The sequence below is a fragment of the Hypanus sabinus genome, chromosome 4 (assembly GCF_030144855.1).
Source record: "Hypanus sabinus isolate sHypSab1 chromosome 4, sHypSab1.hap1, whole genome shotgun sequence".
Classification (NCBI taxonomy): domain Eukaryota; kingdom Metazoa; phylum Chordata; class Chondrichthyes; order Myliobatiformes; family Dasyatidae; genus Hypanus; species Hypanus sabinus.
This window is the reverse complement of record NC_082709.1, coordinates 11999583-12021274: the sequence shown is the minus strand read 5'-3', so window position 1 is coordinate 12021274 and position 21692 is coordinate 11999583. Positions and strand designations below refer to the sequence as shown.

The window sequence follows — 21692 nt, the reverse complement described above, 5'->3', positions numbered from 1 at the left end:
AGTCTGCACCGCCATTCTGAGATCATGGCTGATCATTCACTATCAATACCCAGTCCCTGCCTTGTCCCCATATCCCTTGATTCCCCTATCCATCAGATATCTATCCAGCTCCTTCTTGAAAGCATCCAGAGAATTGGCCTCCACCGTCTTCCGAGGCAGTGCATTCCACACCTCCACAACTCTCTGGGAGAAGAAGCTCTTCCTCAACTCTGTTTTAAATAAATGACCTCTTATTCTCAATCCATGCCCTCTGGTACTGGACTCTCCCAACATCTGGAACATATTTCCTGCCTCAATCCTATCAAATCCTTTAATTAAACGTTTCAATCAGATCCCCTCTCAATCTCCTCAATTCCAGCGTGTACAAGCCCAATCTCTCCAATCTCTCTGCGTAAGACAGCCCTGCCATCCCAGGAATCAACCTAGTGAATCTACGCTGCACTTCCTCAATTGCCAGAATGTCCTTCCTTAAACCTGGAGACCAAAACTGTACACAATATTCCAGGTGTGGTCTCACCAGGGCCCTGTACAAATGCAAAAGAACATCCTTGCTCTTGTATTCAATTCCCCTTGTAACAAAGGCCAACATTCCATTTGCCCTCTTCACTGCCTGTTGCACTTGCTCATTCACCTTCATTGACTGGTGAACTAGGACTCCTAGGTCTCTTTGCATTTCTCCCTTACCTAACTCAACACCGTTCAGACAATACTCTGCCCTCTTGTTCCAGCTTCCAAAGTGGATAACTTCACATTTATTCACATTGAATGACATCTGCCAAGTATCTGCCCACTCACTCAGCCTATCCAAGTCTCCCTGTATTCTCCTAACGTCCTCTTCGCATGTCACACTGCCACCCAGTTTAGTATCGTCAGCAAACTTGCTGATATAGTTTTCAATGCCCTCATCTAAATCATTGACATAAATCGTAAAGAGCTGTGGTCCCAATACAGAGCCCTGTGGTACCCCACTAGTCACCTCCAGCCAGTCTGAGAAACACCCATTCACTGCTACCCTTTGCTTTCTATCTGCCAACCAGTTTTCTATCCATGTTGAAACCCTGCCCCCAATGCCATGAGCTCTGATTTTACTCACCAATCTCCTATGTGGCACCTTATTGAATGCCTTCTGAAAATCTAGGTACACAACATCTACTGGCTTACCCTCGTCTAACATCCTTGTTACACCCTCAAAAAACTCCAACAGATTAGTCAAGCATGATTTGCCCTTGGTAAATCCATGCTGGCTCGGCCTAATCCTATTTCTGCCATCTAGATGTGCCACTATTTCGTCCTTAATAATGGACTCAAGCATCTTCCCCACGACTGACGTTAGGCTAACAGGGCGATAGTTCTCAGTTTTCTCCTTCCCTCCCTTCTTGAAAAGTGGGACAACATTAGCCACTCTCCAATCTTCAGGAACTGATCCTGAATCTAAGGAACATTGGAAAATGATTACCAATGCATCCGCAATTTCCTGAGCCACCTCTTTTAGAACCCTCGGATGCAGACCATCTGGACCCGGGGATTTATTAGCCTTCAGTCCTACCAGTCTACTCATCACAGTTTCTTTCCTAATGTCAATCTGTTTCAATTCCTCTGATATCTTATGACCCTGGCCCATCCATACATCTGGGAGATTGCTTGTGTCCTCCCTGGTGAAGACAGATCTAAAGTATTCATTAAATTCTGTTGCCATTTCCCTGTTTCCCATAACAATTTCTCCCAATTCATTCTTCAAGGGGCCAACATTGTTCTTAACTATCTTCTTTCTCTTCACATAGCTAAAAAAGCTTTTGCTATCCCCTTTTATATTCCTGGCTAGACTGAGCTCATACCTGATTTTTTCTCTCCGTATTGCTTTTTTAGTTAAGATCTGCTGTTCCTTAAAACTTTCCCAATCATCTGTATTCCCACTCATCTTAGCCCTGTCATACTTTTTCTTTAATGCTATACAATCTCTGACTTCCTTTGTCAACCACTGTGGCCCCTTCCCCTTCTTTGAATCCTTCCTTCTCATTGGAATGAACTGCATTTGCATCTTTTGTATTATGCCCAAGAATATCTGCCACTGCTGATCCACTGTCTTTCCTGCCAGGGCATCCGCCCATTTAACTTTGGCCAGCTCTTCCCTCATGGCTCCATAGTCTCCTTTATTTAATTGCAACACTGACACCTCTGATCTGCCCTTATCCCTCTCAAATTGTAGATAAAAACTTATCATGTTATGATCACTACTTCCTAATGGCTCCTTTACTTCAAGATCACTTATCAATTCCTGTGCATTACACATCACCAAGTCCAAAATAGCCTCGTTCCTGGTTGGCTCAAGCACAAGCTGTTCCAAAAATACATCCCTTAGACACTCCACAAACTCCCTATCCTGGGGTCCAGCACCTACCTGATTCTCCCAGTCCACCTGCATGTTGAAATCTCCCATAACGACTGCATTACCTTTAGCACATGCCAATGTTAACTCCCTAATCAACTTGTACCCAATATCCACGCTACTGTTTGGGGGCCTGTACACAACACCCATTAGGGTCTTCTTACCCTTACTGTTCCTCAGCTCAATCCACACAGACTCTACTTCCCCTGTTCCCAAGTCACCTCTTGCTAAGGACTGAATCTCATTCCTCACCAACAGGGCCACCCCACCCCACCCCCTCTTCCCATATTTCTGTCTCTACGATAGCACGTATACCCTAGTACACTCAATTCCCAGGCCTGATCCCCTTGCAGCCATGTCTCCGTTATCCCAACAATATCATAGTTCCCCATTTTCATCTGAGCTTCAAGCTCATCTGTCTTATTTCTGACACTACGCGCATTCAAGTATAGAATTCTTAGCCCATTCCTTCTCTCTTTGCTTAAAACACTGTCTACTGTACCTAACCCAGCTCCTTGAACTTCCATCGGGCAAATTGCACCCTGAATTTTGATGACCTTCTCAAGATCACCCAAACCTTGTACACATTTAACCCCATGCACCTTCTGACCAACCCTCTGGATCTGGATCCCTGCCCCCTGCACATCTAGTTTAAACCCCCCCCGAGCAGCACTGGCAAATACTCCTGCAAGAATGTTAGTACCCCTCCAGTTCAGATGTAGACCATCCCTTCGAAACAGATCCCAATGTCCCTGGAACAAAGACCAATTATCCAAAAACCTGAACCCTTCCTTCCTGCACCATGCTCTCAGCCTCGTATTAATGTGCATAATCATTCTATTCTTGGCCTCACTCGCACGTGGCACAGGTAGCAATCCCGAGATTGTCACCCTGGAGGAGACGGAGAATCCGGCTCTCGGGTCGGAGAAGGAGAAGCTGGCTCTTGGACTAGAGAAGAAGAAGCCAGCTCCTGGGTCAGAGAAGGAGAAGCCAGCTCTCAGCCCAGAGGAAAAGATGGTTCTCAGGCTGGAGAAGAAGAAAACAGCAGATGGGCCACAGAAGAAGAAGCTGTTACTCTGGTCAGAGAAGGAGAATCCGGCTCTCAGACCGGAGAAGGAGAATCCGGCTCTCGGGCCCTTGAAGGAGAATCCGGCTCTCGGGCCGGAGAAGGAGAATCCGGCTCTCGGGCCGTTGAAGGAGAATCCGGCTCTCGGGCAGGAGAAGGAGAATCCGGCTCTCAGGCCAGAGAAGGAGAATCCGGCTCTCGGGCAGGAGAAGGAGAATCCGGCTCTCAGGCTGGAGAAGGAGAATCCGGCTCTCAGGCTGGAGAAGGAGAATCCGGCTCTCGGGAAGGAGAAGGAGAAGGAGAAGGAGAATCCGGCTCTCGGGAAGGAGGAGGAGAATCCGGCTCTCGGGCAGGAGAAGGAGTAGGAGAATCCGGCTCTCAGGCCGGAGAAGGAGAATCCGGCTCTCGGGCAGGAGAAGGAGAAGGAGAATCCGGCTCTCGGGAAGGAGGAGGAGAATCTGGCTCTCAGGCCGGAAAAGGAGAATCCGGCTCGGGCAGGAGAAGGAGAATCCGGCTCTCGGGCAGGAGAAGGAGTAGGAGAATCCGGCTCTCAGGCCGGAGAAGGAGAATCCGGCTCTCGGGCAGGAGAAGGAGTAGGAGAATCCGGCTCTCAGGCCGGAGAAGGAGAATCCGGCTCTCGGGCAGGAGAAGGAGAAGGAGAATCCGGCTCTCGGGCCGGAGAAGGAGAATTCAGCTTTTGGCCCGGAGAAGGAGAATCCGGCTCTCGGGCCGGAGCAGGAGAAGCTGGCTCTAGGGCTGGAGAAGGAGAAGCTGGTGGATGGGCCGAAGAGTGTTCAGAGGAGTTGATCTGGGGCAGACCATACTGCTGCTGCTGCTGCTACTTGAAGACATTGGAGTTGGTGCATAAAAGCAGTGTGCAGTTAACCATGAGTAACTGTCTCGGACATTTCCCTTGCAATCACAAGACCAAGTTGGACATTGATAATGTAAGATGCTGCAGGCCTGATTCCTGTACTTGGTGGGGAGACAGGCAACAAGGCAGTAGTGTGGTCTCAGTCATAGTGAGCACTAGGCCTCAAGCCACAGCCTTGCCTGCTGCTGCTGCCCAGGTGGGAAGACACCGGAGGCAATGTGGCATAATATCCGTGCTCAGTTGGGGGCTGGCCTCTCCTGTCAGTGCTGCCCTCCAGTGTTCAACCAGTGGAATGACAGGCTGGATTGCCGGATGCTGTACCACTCAGGGTCTTGGATTATACATGTGTTTTCTTGCATATCAATGTGTGTTTATTTCCTCTCTCACTATTTTGAGCGTATGTTGTGTATCTAGGCCCCAGAGGAATGCAGCCTCATTTGACTATATCCATGTATGGTTTGAATGATAATTATGCTTGTGTTGATTTGATTTTGATCTTTTGATTCTTGATTTTGATTTGATTCATAATAAATCAATTATATAAAAAGCATGACCCCTCCCCTTCCTACAAAGAAATAGTCCTCATTTTGGTTGTCAATTAATTAAAAACAATCATTTTAATTCCAGTTAAACATTGATGGAGTACCTCTTTATATAGTTGAAAAGAAAGTACTTTGTCTTTATTAACTATAACTAAATTAAAATTTCTCTGTGGAATAATCCCAGATATGGTTTTACCCCATCCCTGGAACCTCCACCATTCCTCAGTTTCTTTCTAGACTCTAAAATTGAAATATAATGTATTTTGAACTCAAAGTGGCCCAGGATGCCACTGCTGATTCTTTTTTAATCTCCAGGATCGCATAGATAAGCAAATTTTTTAAATTATGTTTTGCTATAACATTAATTAGAAATAAATAGTGGTGAATGATGGATTTATCTATTTCTAATTATTGTTACCAATTCTACTCTGATTCCCCTTTAATCTCTTCTTTCATCTATTCAATATAATCTTGAATATTGATAACATTTCTAGTTTAGCCAGCTACTCTGCAACTAAATGTTTTAGCCTCACAAGTGTATTTAAGGTGCTCAGACATAGGAGCAGAATTATGCCATTCTTCTAAGGACTCTGCTTGGCTGTTCCATCATGGCTGATTTATTATCCCTCTCAACCCTATTCTCCTGCCTTCTCCCCGTAACCTTTGACAGCCTGACTAATCAAAAACCTATCAACCTCTGCTTTAAATCTACTTTAATGACTTGGCCTCCACAGGCGTATGTGGCAAAAAATACCTTAGATATTCACTACTCTCTCACTAAAGAAATTCCTCTTCATCTCTTTTCTAAATGGATGTCCATCTGTTCTGTGGTTGTGCCCTCTGGTCCGAGACTCACCCACTAATGGAACATTCTCCACATCCACTCTATCCAAACCTTCCAATATTTGATAGGTTTAAATGAGATCCCCTCTTATCCATCTAAACTCCAGCAAGTTCAGGCTAAGAACCATCAAACGCTCTTCATACTTTAACCTTTTCATTCCAGAATCATTCCCATGAACTTCCTCTGGACCCTCTCAAATGCCACCACATTTTTTCTTAGATAGGTGCCCAAAACTGCTCAAATGTTGCTGGTGTGCTCTGACCAATGCCTTTATAAAACCTCAACATTACATTCTTGTTCTTCTATTCTAGTCCTCTCAAAATGAATGCATTTGGCTTCCTTACCACCAACACAACTAACAAGTTAGCCTTCAGGAAATCCTGCATAAGGACTCCCAAGTCCCTTGGCACCTCATAGTTTTGAATTTGATTTTTCTTCAAATTTAATTAAAAGTCTCCTTTATGCTAAATCATATTGCATTCAATCTTGCATCAATGCCCCATTGTTCTTAACAACTCAACCATATTTTTTGATTTACTCCATTCTTTATTCCTTAATAATCTCTTATTTTTATTATATCACGTCCTAGAGGTGTTGCTGAGAGTGGGATGAAGGGAACTGGGAAAGAGGGAGCCCTGGGTTTCTTTATTTATTATCCTTTAGATAAAATCGTCCTTTCATTGCTGACATTGGAGAGTTTTATTAAAAAGAAAGGAAAAAGGCACTTCGTTATTTTCCCCTATACAACTATTACAGTCACAATAACCTTTTGTAGCTACAGTCTGGCTTACACAACTGTCTTGTTAAGTGGAGTGATGTGCAAGGAGTGACCATGTCTCAAATAGCAGAATCCAAGGACCAGTCCCAGTGTCAGACTGCCTGATGGCCATTAACAGATGCTGCCAAAGGCCTTTTCATAGTAGTGAAATAGATTTCAGCAATAAAATCATTTAAAAATCTTCTGATATTAATTAAAAACATTTGCAAATAGAGAAAAAATTCAGTTAAACAAAGATTTTTAAAGAATTGATATGGGTTACTTGTAATAGAGTAAGTTATATAGTAATTTAAGTTCATGCTAACTTTTGTCTTCATTTTATGTAGAGTGTCTGTGGTGGTGGGCATCTGCACCCGGACTTTGGAACAATAGGTCCTGGGTTTGAATCCAGCGAGCTCATTCCACAAGTTCCACCTGTGCTGTGTTGAGTGTCAAGCTAACAACTCAGCCTGATAAATCACACAAACGCTAAAGAAGTGACAAGGTTGCTACCTGACATAGAGAGGAACTTTACCTTTTTTCTTTAAATTTGTGTAGTGTGCTGCTGTAGCAAAAAGCTGATTTTCAAGGCTTTTATATCCTCTGTATGTATGCCTATAATACCAATAAATTGAATCTCAGTAAACCCATTCCAATGAATTGGATTGCACATAGATAGATCAATGATGGTTGTGAAAAGCTGAGCGATTAGAATAGTAAGTTTATTCAATCTGTTAACAATATGAAATTGTTTTCAGGCTCAATGACAAGTTCAGGGAAAGAGTAAGACATCAAATGCAATTAGTTAGTGTTAACTAATATCGTTACCAAGCCATGACACCTATAAAGTGATACTACCAAGAAATAAAAACTCCGCTGCCCTCCAACTCTTTACCATGTACTCATCCAGGCTCATTACCACACCTATGTATTCCTCTTCTCACTTGCCTGTCACCTCACCCTGGATGCCCTCTTCCTTTCTCCTATGGTCCACTCTCCTCTCCTATTAGATTCTTTCCTCTCCAGCCCTTTATCTTCACTCACCTTGGCTTCACCTATCACCTTCTAGCTATCCTCCTTCCCCTTCCCTCACCATTTTATTCTGGTGTTTTCCCCTTCCTTTCTGCTTCTGGAAAAGAGTCTCGGCCTGAAACTTAGACTTTTTATTCATTTCCATAGATGCTGCCTGACCTTTTGAGGTCCTGCTTTGCATAAACTGCATCTGCAGAATTTCTCAAATAACAGATAATTATAACTATTCTATTTTGTTTCCTTTCATAGGTATTAGGCGCCCATCCCAATTACCCAAAGATGAGGAAAGAGATTCTTGACAAAGCTCGGACAGCTCTACGTTCTTAGTATTGACATTACTTCCTTAACATTATGGATGCATATATTTGACATGTTAATCTTGTACAAATTATAACTTAAAATTTTCAATATTTAGATTTTCATTTTTTATAGTTCACAAACAGTTTTATATCTGTTTTCTATAGCAATGTTCTCTTTTTTATATTGGTAGTTTAAAAAAAGGTATGTGTAACCACTAAATTTCCTGTCCAATCCTCCCTATACACCTTTTTTGTGATTTTCTTAGAGTTAGTTTTTCAAGCCCCAAAATTTGTAATCAGCATTTCATCCTATTGTTGATCATAATTTATATATTTTGAACACAAATTAGTCAATCTGTAATGTTAGTGTTTTGTGTCTTGAGCATTTGATAAAAAGGTCAATCTATACTGAAGAAGTTAAACTCCAAAGAATGTATGTTGTGTTTCACTGTTAAATAAATATTAAATCCAAGACTAGAAACTAAAATTGCTGTTTTAACGTTCTTGTAGAAGAAGAAGAATTTTGCAGTATATGCATTTGGGATGTGGAGGGGGCTGGAAGAATCATCTCTCCACACCATGTAAGTTGGTTAAATTAGCTGATACATAGTTTGTATAAAAACTACCAAAATATTTTCTATTTTAAAAAAAATATATGGTTTTTCAAACATTCAAAAATGATTGAATGTGGTTTTTAAAAGATAAAGAATCTTAAGTTATGATTATCAAAAACAACAAAACAGAAACAATGCAAAGTAATTCTATTTTCAATAGCCAATTCTTCCTCTTGATGAGTTTGTTTAGTGTGAGACAAACTGGGAAAATTACAAAAAGGGAACAATTGTTAAGATTACATGAATGAAACATATCTAAATAAAATAATTCAGAATTCAGACTCCAATTTAACTATTTTTGAAAAAGCTAAGAAACACTTAAACTCATCCTCAAGAATAAACTCAGAAAACTTTGTTGTGAAGTGGGAACTTTTTGCTAATTGGATACACCGAAGATATACAAAATGTACAATTTAAAGGTATGGGTACAGTACCACATTACTACAAATTCATTTAAGTACAGTGGAAGCATAATTAGAAATCTAGTTCATACCTTCACTGAAAATTTCAACAAGAGATTATTCAGTCCATTGTGTCTGTGCTGATCGAGAATAAGTCTTGGATTTCAGCCCCAACCAACTTTTTGAGGTACTGAGTTCCATATTGCTACTGCCCTTTTTTGTGTGTGTGTGGGGGGGGGGGGGGGGAATCTTTCCTCTTCTCTTGTGCTTCTAGCATTTATTTTAAGACAGTTCCTATTTGTGTTTGATCACTCATCTCGGGGAAATAAGTCAACCAACTTATTCTATCTAACCCTCTCATACTTATATGGTGTTTGTCCATCGTGTTGGACAATGACAGATGGCCTGTGCAAAAATGTTTTTAAAGTGTAAAAGCTGTTGCATTGGGGTAGTTCCATTCTCTCGGCCTCAGAAGTCTGGGTCCAGTGGTATGAACAAGCGTTACAAACTTTGTTGCAGTGGAGGACCATGACATGCCCTCTGCTCTCCTTGGAGCATTGCAGTACTGCCTTCCTGGCCGTTGAATCTCACTGTATATCTCATCTGCCCCGTCTGCTGGAGTTGACTTTGCATGCGAGACAGGCTTATCGCTATCTCACCAGGGTGTGAGGCCTCTGCCTACCCTCACCTGTCGAAGCAGTGTACCAGGGTGTGGCCGCTATTGCATGCAAACAGTCTCTCAGAGCCACAGGCGAGAGCTGAGTCTCCAGTGAGGACCAAAGGTGAGTGAACTCCGTGGAATGGTCACGACAAACCCTTTCACCAGAGGTGCTCCTCCTTCTTAGACACCCCATACACTCTCATAACTATATACCACTCAAATAAACCCTCTCAGCCTTTTATAAGTTTTACAAAAATAACCCAAGCCTGTCAGATCTTTCACCTTAGCTAACATTTTCCAATCCTAAATCTGCTCTGCACTCTCTCTAACAAAATTACATCTCTCTTGTTTACTGATGACAAGAATTGTCATCCTTTTTTTTGGTCATGAAACCAGACTGGGTAAAGCTAGCCAACCCACACAGAGCAGCATAACTCAAAATACTTACAAGCTATTTGACAATAAGTTATGTACAAAATGTAAGGTAAAATATGACAAACAAAATAATAATATTTTAAAAATTACAAAGGATATACTGTAGAAGTACAAGATATAATTCAAACTTTTAATAAAGTACCATAGATTGTTGCAGTGCTTGAGCTGTAATGACTTAACAAACATTGTATCCTAATTCTGAATACAATTCAACACAATGTTGACCCCTTTGGTACAGATTACTCACACCTGTCTGTAATTTCTTTGCATTACCTTGCATCCAAATCCTGCTTTTCATAGAACCCAATCTCGTCTGTGACAATCGATGCCAACTCTTTCTGAGTCTCCCTTGCAAAGCCATGCATCCTAAATTGATTAGTCCAGTTAGTTCTCTATCTTAAACTTTCACTGAAAATTTACTATGTTGAGCTCTGAGATTATCTACATCCGATGCAGATTACCAGTCTTGACAGAGGATAAAAAGGACTCTAGCATTTCCTTCCACTGTATGGTCTGTATTTCTCAAGGTTCGTTAAAAATAGTTTTATGGTCTCTCACAGCCTGCCATGTAGAATTTTGGTCAATTTTAGTGAATGTTGTGCAACCAAGAGGTAAATACATGTCTTTCTGAATATGCATTATAATTAGCATAGTATATGTATGCCACCTAGACACAATGTCCCAACTACTAAACAAAAACAGATGATAAATATTTTTAAACAACCTTATCTACCTGTCCTGCTATCTTAAGACCATTGACAGCAAGGTCTTACTCCTCCTCCACATCTTTCAGTGCTCTCCAATTTATTGTGCAAAACAAAGATTTTAAATGAATTTTTAAATACTTACTTTCAAAAATTCAGTATAGTAAAATCTAACGTCAAATTCTATTCTGAGATCCATCTGCAGGCAGGCACGAAACAAACACCATGGAACCTATTCAAAAAAGCATAAAACACCCAATGCGTGAAAAATAAAACAAATTGCGCAAACAGCAAAAAGCAAGTGAGCAACACATAGAATACCAAATGTCAAACCCGGAGTCCAGTCATATACCGTTTGGTTCAGTTCAGTGCTGTGCTGCTAGCACACTGTGGGCCACACGCAGAGCCATTCTTTGCTGAAGTACCCCAAACCACATTGATCATCCCAATCAAACTGCTTAAAAACAGCAAAAAAACCAGAATCCAGAAATACATGCACCAAGATCGTCAAAACAAGTCCACAGCCTCGCCAATCAATCCTTGCAACATGGAACCCAAGACTCCTGCACTTTCCTCCATCAGCAGCTAGCGAGAGGGAGAGGAAGACCAGTCAGACGCGGGTAGACAGCGCTGAACATCGTCCATTCTCCACTCTCCTCATCGTCAATTTCAGCCTTGCTCAACACCTCAAATGCAGAGAAGTAATGGAGTTGATCATGGGCATGAAGCAATGATTTAACTTGACCTGTGTATCTATACCAATGATCATGGCTGCTGATTAAATCAAGTCACATATTCTGTGGTACTATTCTTTTGGGAAGGTCACAGTATTGTATGTTGAGGAGATCCAGAAGCCACTGGGTGAGATACTAAAAAGTCTTCAGCTGACATACAGTGGCAGGCAAGGTTAAAGACTGTGTCTCCATAATAGTTATGGAAAATGATAGTTTAATTAGTTCTATCATGCAGACCCTGAACAAGAGAACATCTGCAAATGCTGGAAATCCAAGCAACATGTGTTATTCAAACACGAGGAAATCTGAAGATGCTGGAAATTCAAACAACACACACAAAACATGTGTTCACTTGCTTTTTGCTGTTTGCACAAATAGTAACAGAGATGTCGAGGAGCAGATAGGGAAACATCCTGGAAAGGTGTAATAATAACAGAGTTGTCGTGATGGGAGATTTGAATTTCCCAAATATCGATTGGCATCTCCCTAGAGTGAGAGGTTTAGATGGGGTGGAGTTTGTTAGGTGTGTTCAGGAAGGTTTCTTGACATAATATGTAGAAAACCCTATGAAAGGATAGGCTGTACTTGATTTGGTATTGGGAAATAAACCTGGTCAAGTGTCAGATCTCTCAGTGGGAGAGCATTTTGGAGATAGCGATCATAATCTGTCTCCTTTACAATAGCATTGGAGGGAGATAGGCACAGACAAGTTAGAAAAACATTTACTTGGAGTAAGGGGAATTATGAGGCTATCAGGCAGGAAATTGGAAGCTTAAATTGGGAACAGATGTTCTCAGGGAAAAGTACGGAAGAAATGTGGCAAATGTTTAGGGGATATTTGTGTGGAGTTCTGTATAGGTATGCTCCAATGAGACAGGGAAGTTATGGTAGGGTACAGGAACCGTGGTGTAAAAAGGCTGTAATAAATCTAGTCAAGAAGAAAAGAAAAGCTTACAAAAGGTTCAGAGAGCTAGGTAATGTTAGAGATCTAGAAGATTATAAGGCTAATAGGAAGAAGCTTAAGAAGGAAATTAGGAGAGCCAGAAGGGGCCATGAGAAGGCCTTGGCAGATAGGATTAAGGAAAACCCCAAGGCATTCTACAAGTATGTGAAGGGCAAGAGGATAAGGCGTGAAAGAATAGGACCTATCAAGTGTGACCGTGGGGAAGTGTGTATGGAACCAGCGGAAGTAGCAGAGGTACTTAATGATGTAGACTGGGAGTCCGTTTCGCTGAACACCTACGCTTGGTCCGCCAGAGAAAGCAGGGTCTCCCAGTGGCCACACATTTTAATTCCATGTCCCATTCTCATTCTGATATGTCTTATCCATGGCCTCCTCTACTGTCAAAATGAATCCAAACTCGGATTGGAGGAACAACACTTTATATACCAGCTGGGTAGCCTCCAACCTGATGGCATAAACATTGACTTCTCTAACTTCCATTAATGCCCCTTCCCCCTTCTTACCCTATCCCTGAGATATTTAGTTGTTTGGTTTTTTTCTCTCTCTGCCCATCACTCTACCTGTTCTCCATCTCCCTCTGGTGCTTCCCCCCCCCTCCCTTTCTTTCTCCCGAGGCCTCCTGTCCCATGATCCTTTCCCTTCTCCAGCTCTGTATCACTTTCGCCAATCACCTTTCCAGCTCTTAGCTTCATCCCACCCCCTCCAGTCTTCTATCATTTTGCATTTCCCCCTCCCCCCACTACTTTCAAATCTCTTACTATCTTTCCTTTCAGTTAGTCTTGACAAAGGGTCTTGGCCCGAAACATCAACAGTGCTTCTTATAGTGCAGCTGTGTTCCACCAGCATTTTGCGTGTGTTGTAATGAATACTTTACTTCAGTATTCACTATGAAAAAGGATCTTGGTAATTGTAGTGATGACTTGCAGCAGACTGAAAAGCTTGAGCATGTAGATAGTAAGAAAGAGGATGTGCTGGAGCTTTTGGAAAGCATCAAGTTGGTGAGTCGCCAAGACCGGATGAAATGTACCCCAGGCTACTGTGGGAGGCAAGGGAAGAGATTGCTGAGCATCTGGCAATGATCTTTGCATCATCAATGGGGATGGGAGAGGTTCCAGAGGATTGGAGGATTTGCGGATGTTGTTCCTTTATGCAAGAAAGGGAGTAGAGATAGCCCAGGAAATTAGACCAGTGAGTCTTACTTTAGTGGTTGGTAAGTTGATGGAGAAGGTCCTGAGAGACAGGATTTATGAACATTTGGAGAGGTATAATATGAGTAGGAATTATCAGCATGGCTTTGTCAAGGGCAGGTCATGCCTTACAAGCCTGATAGAATCCTTTGAGGATGTAACTAATCACATTGATGAAGGAAGAGCAGTAGATGTAGTGTATGGATTTCAGCAAGGTATTTGATAAGGTACCCCATGCAAGGCTTATTGAGAAAGTAAGGAGGCATGGGATCCAAGGGAACATTGCTTTGTGGATCCAGAACTGGCTTGCCCACAGAAGGCAAAGAGTGGCTGTAGAAGGGTCATATTCTGTATGGAGGTGCCTCAGGGATCTGTTCTGGGACCCTTACTCTTCATGATTTTTATAAATGACCTGGATGAGGAAGTGGAGGGATGGGTTAATAAGTTTGCTGATGACACAAAGGTTGGAGGTGTTGTGGATTGTGTAAAGGGCTGTCAGAGGCTACAGCAGGACATTGATAGGATGCAAAACTGGGCTGAGAAGTGGCAGATGGAGTTCAGCCCAGCTAAGTGTGAAGTGGTTCATTTTGGTAGGTCAAATATGATGGCAGAATATAGTATTAATGGTAAGACTTTTGGCAGTGTGGAGAATCAGAGGGATCTTGGGGTCCGAGTGCATAGGATGCTCAAACCAGCTGTGCAGGTTGACTCTGTGAAACACAATAGCATGAATGGCAGCGATGCTTCAGTACCAGATGAACTCAATGCCTTCTATGCATGCTTTGAAAGCGAGAACATAACTACATCTGTGAAGATCCCTGCTGCACCCGATGACCCTGTGATCTCTGTCTCAGAGGCCAACATTAGGCTGTCTTTAAAGAGAGCGAACCTCACAAGGCAGAAGGTCCAGATGGAGTACCTGGTAAGACTGTGAAAACCTGTGCAAATCAACTAGCGGGAGTATTCAAGGACATTTTCAACTACTCATTTCTACAGGCAGAAGTTCCCACGCTTCAAAAAGGCAACAATTATACCAGTGCCTAAAAGAATAATGTGAGCTGCCAAGATGACTATCACCTGGTAGCAGTGATGGAATGCTTTGAGAGGTTGGTCATGACTGGACTGAACTCCTGCCTCAGTACGGACCTGGACCCATTGCAATTTGCCTATAACCACAATAGGTCAATGACAGAAGCAATCTCAATGGCTCTTTACACGGCTTTAGACCACCTGGACAACACAAACACCTATGTCAGGATTCTGTTCGTCAACTATAGCTCAGCATTTAATACCATCATTCCCACAATCCTGATTGAGAAGTTGCAGAACCTAGACCTCTGTACCTCCCTCTGCAATTGGGTCATTGTCAGGGAATGGTGTCTCAGAAAGGCAGCGTTCATAAATAAGGATTCCAGCACCCAGGGCATGCCCTTTTCTCACTGTACAGAAGGTACACACTCAGCGATTCAGGAACAGGTTCTTCCATTCTGCCATCCAATTCCTAAATGGACATTGAACCCTTGGTCTCTACATCACTTTCCTTTTAATATACAATATTTCTGATTTTTGCACATTTTTTAACCTATTCAATATATGGTCTATTGTTATTTATTTATTATTGTTATTTATTTATTTATTATTATTCTCTTATTTTTGTTGCTCTTCTGGAAGACCACAATCTGTGCAGATTGGTGATAACATATCCTCCTCGCTGACAATCAACACTGATGCACCTCAGGGTTGTGTGCTTAGCCCACTGCTCTACTCTCTACATACACATGACTGTGTGGCTACGCACAGCTCAAATACCACCTATAAATTTGCTGCTGATACAACCATTGTGGGTAGAATCTCAGAGGGTGATGAAAGGGCATACAGGAGTGAGATATGCCAGCTAGTGGAGTGGTGCCATAGCAACAACCTGGCACTCAGTGTCAGTAAGATGAAAGCTGATTGTGGACTTCAGGAAGGGTAAGATGAAGGAACACATACCAATCCTCAAAGAGGGATCAGAGGTGGAGAGAGTGAGCAGTTTCAAGTTCCTGGGTGGGTCAAGATCTCTGAGGATCTAACCTGGTCCCAACATATCGATGTAGTTATAAAGAAGAGAAGGCAGTGGCTATAGTTCATTAGGAGTTTGAAAAGATTTGGCATGTCAACAAATACACTCAAAAATTTCTATAGATGTACTGTGGAGAGCATTGTAACAGGTTGCATCACCATCTGGTATAGGGGGACTACCGCACAGGCCCAAAAGAAACTGCAGACAGTTGTAAATCTAATCAGCTCCATCTTGGGTACTAACCTACAAAATACCCAGGACATCGTCAGGGAATGGTGTCTCAGAAAGGCAGCGTTCATTAATAAGGATCTCCAGCACCCAGGGCATGCCCTTTTCTCACTGTACAGAAGCCTGAAGGTACACACACAGCGATTCGGGAACAGGTTCTTCCACTCTGCCATCCGATTCCTAAATGGACATTGAACCCTTGGTCTCTACCTCACTTTCCTTTTAATATACAATATTTCTGATTTTTGCACATTTTTTAACCTATTCAATATATGTCTCGTTATTTATTTATTATTATTCTCTTATTTTTGTTTCTCTTCTATATTTTGTATTGCATTGAACTGCTGCTGCTAAGTTAATAAATTTCAAGTCACATGCTGATGATAATCAACCTGATTCTGATAGCATTTGCTGAAATAGCCCCTATTTCCTCTCTTGCAGATATGGTGCCTGTAGACTTGCCCATGTGTCAGAGGTCTCTGACTCTGCCAGTATCAATTGTGTCACTTTCCTGCTAATGCGCAGTTGGGTTTTCTCTTTTCTGTCCTGCTCAGGGACCATCTTGATACTATTCAGCCTCTCAATCATTTTTACTGAGAAAATGGCCAGGATCATTCATAAGCCTTCAACTCAGTAGTATATCTGCCATATTGTTTTCCTGGTACACTAGGGAGCGATTGGGCCTATTAAGACTATGAGACCTCTCAGGGAGCAATCCCATTAGTCCCACTCATCCTCTTTTCATTCCTCTGTACTTCGGGGACTTGGGAATACCGTCACCCTCAAATGTAGAAAGATTCATCATTGCTGTTTCTGTCACGTTTTTATTTGACCAGTCAGGGGTTGTTAGCCCTGAGATGAACCCCTAAACTTGGAGAATCAGTGGACCGCTCTTAATCTAGCCTCTACCCTTTGATCCGTTTGGCTTTGGTGACCCTACCCAAAGTTGCACAGAGCCCTGACTCCAGCCAGCATAGCTTTCTGGGTCATTGAGGAACAAAAGCCTCAAACCACAATAAGGTTGTGGTCCTCTTGGAGGATTTCCCTGTAAAATTGCAATTTATTCTCATATCCTTCAATTCTCTTCAGATTCTTTTTGGCACAATTAGCATCAAAGTAAGAATTGATCTCAGGACTATGGTGGTGTGATACCTGCTGTCCCTTTGAGCTATTTTCTTTGCAGTGGATCACTTTTCGCTTATTCCTTCAAGTATCAATATACCTAACTTAATGCCAGTCATGTCCACAGACTCCTTTGCAATATTTGCTTGCAAAGATGAACAGTGGAGATAGGCCTTTCAATATCCTTTACTGAAGGCAATAATTCTCAACCGCAATGTCTATTAATGTTTCAGGTTGAAGAGTTCTAGCGAAAGGTGTTACACCTGAAAATTTAACCCTGTTTCTGTTTACATTGATGCTGCCTGAACAACTGAGTGATTCAAGCCTTTTATAATCTTAATTTCTGATTTCCAGAATCGTAACATTTTTTTTCTATTTCATATCTCGTGATGCACTGAGTTCTTTGAGATACACAATACTCTTTTACATTACAGAGAGGTTGCATTTCCAGAAAACTGTTGGCATCATGCTTTCCTATAATGGGAACCCCATGACAAAACACTGAAAAAAATAGTTGTTTCTCTTGCATATTGTGTCTCCTTCTGCTACCTAAGTTGCCACACTGCAGGTGTACAGCACACTTACACCTCAGTGTACCCTCTAAGCTGTGCGGATGCGTGGCTGCACAGTATCAGCAATGCTCCTCTGAACATAGCCTTTGTTTCCGCATACCTGAAATTTTCTTTTATATGATGTTACTATAATATTGAAATTATGTTAATTGTGAAATATCCTGTAATTAATTATGTCTTAATGAAAATAATCCATAAATTTTCTAAATAATAAACATACTATAATTTGAAACATTTCAGAGCTTCAACATATTTACATTGTCAGTGTTTCAAATTACAGATTATAACAATAAACAGAGCATGGGTCGGTAGCTTATTGTTAATAAACTGCTGGCCCACTGAGCACCAACATGGTCTCGTCAAAACATGTTTGTCGTTTTGCCTGTCAGTTGTGTTTGCTGCCTGACATCATTTACCTGTGTTGTGCATCGTAGGTTGTGTTTGTTTGATGAGCATACAGCAAAAAAAAAGCGCTGCACCCAAGAATGGAGGGGCTACTGCACAGGACCAAAAGAAGCTGCAGAAGGTTGTAAATCTAGTCAGCTCCATCTTGGGCACTAGCCTACAAAGTACCCAGGACATCTTCAGGGAGCGGTGTCTCAGAAAGGCAGCGTCCATTATTAAGGACCTCCAGCACCCAGGACATGCCCTTTTCTCACTGTTACCATCAGGTAGGAGGTACAGAAGCCTGAAGGCACACACTCAGCGATTCAGGAACAGCTTCTTCCCCCCTGCTATCCAATTACTAAATGGACATTGAAGCTTTGGACACTACCTCACTTTTTTACTATACAATATTTCTGTTTTTGCACATTTTAAAAAAATTATTCAATATATGTAATTGATTTACTTGTTTATTTATTATTATTTTTTGTTTTTATTTATTATTTTTTCTCTCTCTGCTAGATTGTGTATTGCATTGAACTGCTGCTGCTAAGTTAACAAATTTCACTTTATATGCTGGTGATAATAAACCTGATTCTGATAAGGACATCATGATGGTGCAAGAATCCTATTTAAAGGCTTCACAACAGCATCTCTAGATCTTTATGAATCATCAGGAATTCCAAGTGGTAAATTCATGAGTAATCTGCAACTACAGCTGGATTGATTTGAGGTGTACAGCCAGCAGCCAAGATGATTTTATCCCAAGGCAAACTGCCGCACCCTCGATCTTAAAACAAGCCAAAGCAGCAGAGATCTGCTTAGTTTAAAGGGCACTTTACACCACTCTGTGCTGCTGTCACCACTGCGTAATCACCCTGTTTGGGGTGGGAAGGCCATAAACTAATAATTACCTAGCAGCATCTAAAATCAATTAGTGCCCTGAAGCAATGAATTGCCTGCCAAGACAAGTTAGAAGTGCTTTCCGAGACAGTGTAGAAAGTATGTTCACACAGGTCGTGGCATGCTATTTTATACATACTGTAAGCTGGCACTGCTGCAGGCTCAGTGGTTCAACAGTAGGGCAACAGGAAGAGGAAAGCTGAGCAGGGAGTTGGAGAACTATTAGTCCAATTGCATTAAAAAAACAATTCACCCCAAGCCATTAATCTTCCGTCTCCATCCCAAATTCCCACTGTGCCTCTTCACCTTGTTGCATGTTTGAGCAAAATCCTACCACACCACCTATCTTCCAAACTACATTTGCAGTTCCATACTAAAAGCAAACACCCATCAACTGTATTCTGTAATTTTTGTCTCTTCTTTGTGCCTTTACCTGTAAGATTACTTCTGTATATTGTTCCCTTATAGTTGGAGAAAATCTGCTGCCAACAGTTGTCAAGGCTGAGTGTGAGGGAGTATGCAGTGTTGATACATAAACTTAATAACTGGAATTACTTCAGATGATACATAATACAGCTGTGAGCAAGTTTTTTGTTACACCAAGTTTTGGCACATTGTGCCTTCTGTTCCCCATTACGTTCATAAGTCACTTTATCTATTAAGGGGAATTTCAAAATTCATGGTAGAGTTCCTCCTCCTTTCCCCTGCTTTTAGAATATTTCTGTCCCTATATTTTGAATTAATTCCTATTTTCAGATTTAATCCTTTCTACATAATAGTTTTTGCAAAATTTGTAGTGATAGGTAGCTCTAACCAGATTTTTTACACGAATACTATTACAATTTATAACATTTAAACAAAAGATATTGTAATCATTCAGCAGATTAGCTTGCACCTATGGAAGGAGAAACATAAGACCATAAGGGATAAGAGCAGAATTAGGCCATCTGGCCAATCGAGTCTGCTCCGCCATTCAATCATGGCTGATCCTTTTTTTTTCTCCTCGTCAACCCCAGTTCCCGGCCTTCTCCCCCTACCTTTTGATACCATGTCCAATCAAGAACCTATCAATCTCTGACTTAAATACACCCAACGACCTGGCCTCCACAGTTGCATGTGGCAACAAATTTCACAAATTCACCACTCTTTGGCTAAAGAAATTTCTCCACATCTCTGTTTTGAAAGGGTGCCCCTCTATCCTGAGGCTGTGCCCTCTTGTCCTAGACTCTCCCACCATGGGAAACATTCTTTCCACATCTACTTTGTCTAGGCCTTTCAACTTTCGAAAGGTTTCAATGAGATCTCCCCTTATCCTTCTGAATTCCAGCAAGTATAGACCCAGAGCCATCAAACGTTCCTTGTATGATAACCCTTTCATTCCTGGAATCATCCTTGCGAACCTCCTCCACCAACCTTCGTATGATCTGCAAAATTGGCAACAAAGCCATCATCTAAATTATTTATATACAGTTTAAAAAGAAGTGGTCTCAACACTGACCCCTGCAGAGCACCACCAGTCACTGGCAGCCAGCCAGAAAAGGATCCTTTTATTCCCAACACGAGCAACTTCAGTATTTTTCCGTAGCAATGTAGTTTAATCCACATGTCAAAATCCAGTGAATTTAAAATAATCCAAAAAATAAATACATATTCTTGGAGGAGAAATAATATTGTGAAAAAGTTTCACCTTTATTTGGCTTAATTACAATTCAAGTTGCTATTTCCAATTAAATGATTATTGTTCCCACACTTGTGCTGCTGAAACTAAGTTTAAAGCCTTCCCCTTTTCATTTCTAATTTAGATAGACCTCCTCCAATATTTAATAATGAGCATCCTGGATCCTGCTTGGTTAATCTTCAACTATTTTGCCTCATTACTCCTACTGTATATTAATAAACAACATGCCTGGCAGATCATTCAATTATCCCTTGAAATTTTGAGCCCTTTCATAGGAGAGTGTAGCTTAGAAATATCAAGTCCTCCTGCTTCTTTTCCCCCCAGACATTGTGCTTCATCTTACTACTGTGTCTCTGTTTCTTTTTTATCCCACTATAATCTATCATAGTTCCTTCAGGTTGTCATAGCTGGGGGTGGTAGTGGGAAAAAGCTTCCACTATCTATTACTGCTCCCAATGGTGTGTGCTTCAAATAGCCTCTTGACAACCAAGTCCAGTCCCTGGCCTTCACATGGCTTAGCTACTAAGCCTGTTGGAACCGTTCCTACTGACAGAAGAAGGGGCAAAGGTGGGTTGCTGGCACCATTAAACCATCGCTTTCGGCAGATCGGTCTCATCAGCTGGAGTCCCTAAGTCGTATGTTGAGTTCAATGCTGACTGGCAACTCCTACAAACCTGCATTGGTCTCTGCCGTTCCTTTGGATTCATCTGCTACATGACTCTCCATATTGTGCTGAAGTTTAGTATCCACTTTAGGACATGGCGCATAAGGCACTGGACACTCTTTATAGAATCTTGGTGGTGTTGTTTCATCCAGTTCAATTCTGGCCTTCGTGCCCTTGAGTTTACTAATCACCTTCTCATTAGCATTAACCAGCTGTGTCAGTCTCTGGTTAGTGCTACCATTTGGGCTGCAGTTGTCTGTTGGTGCCACACTGAGAGCTTTGATTGCGTGCCAGTCTAGTTGGATTTTTCTCAACCATTCATATCTGAAAAGTGCTAGCCCTCCACTCTCCAGCACATAAAGGTCTAACTGCTGAGTCTGGCCTCCACATGTAACATTTACTTTCAGTTTGCCTTTGGGAGACACACTCTCACGTGTGAGTTTTTAACAACACTGAGGTCTTTAACGGTATGTTAGAAATCAGTCTGTTGTAGTCAGTCTCTGGAGTTATGGACAAAGCTGACCCTGCGTCCAGCTCCATTTTCAGTTTTAAAACAGACACATCTATTCTAATCCAGAT

General features: G+C 41.8%; 1 protein-coding gene across 2 annotated transcripts in view; it reads left to right on the top strand.

Annotated features, from left to right (window-relative positions):
* ttc21b (tetratricopeptide repeat domain 21B) overlaps window positions 1-18477 on the top strand; it is a 116075-nt gene extending 97598 nt beyond the window's left edge. For both annotated transcript variants that reach the window (XM_059966424.1, XM_059966425.1), the window contains exons 29-30: window positions 7751-8381; window positions 17919-18477. In XM_059966424.1, the coding sequence (XP_059822407.1) occupies window positions 7751-7828 (78 nt within the window). In that variant the 3' untranslated portion in view covers window positions 7829-8381; window positions 17919-18477. The remainder of the gene's footprint in view (window positions 1-7750; window positions 8382-17918) is intronic.
* Window positions 18478-21692: the final 3215 nt, after the last annotated feature.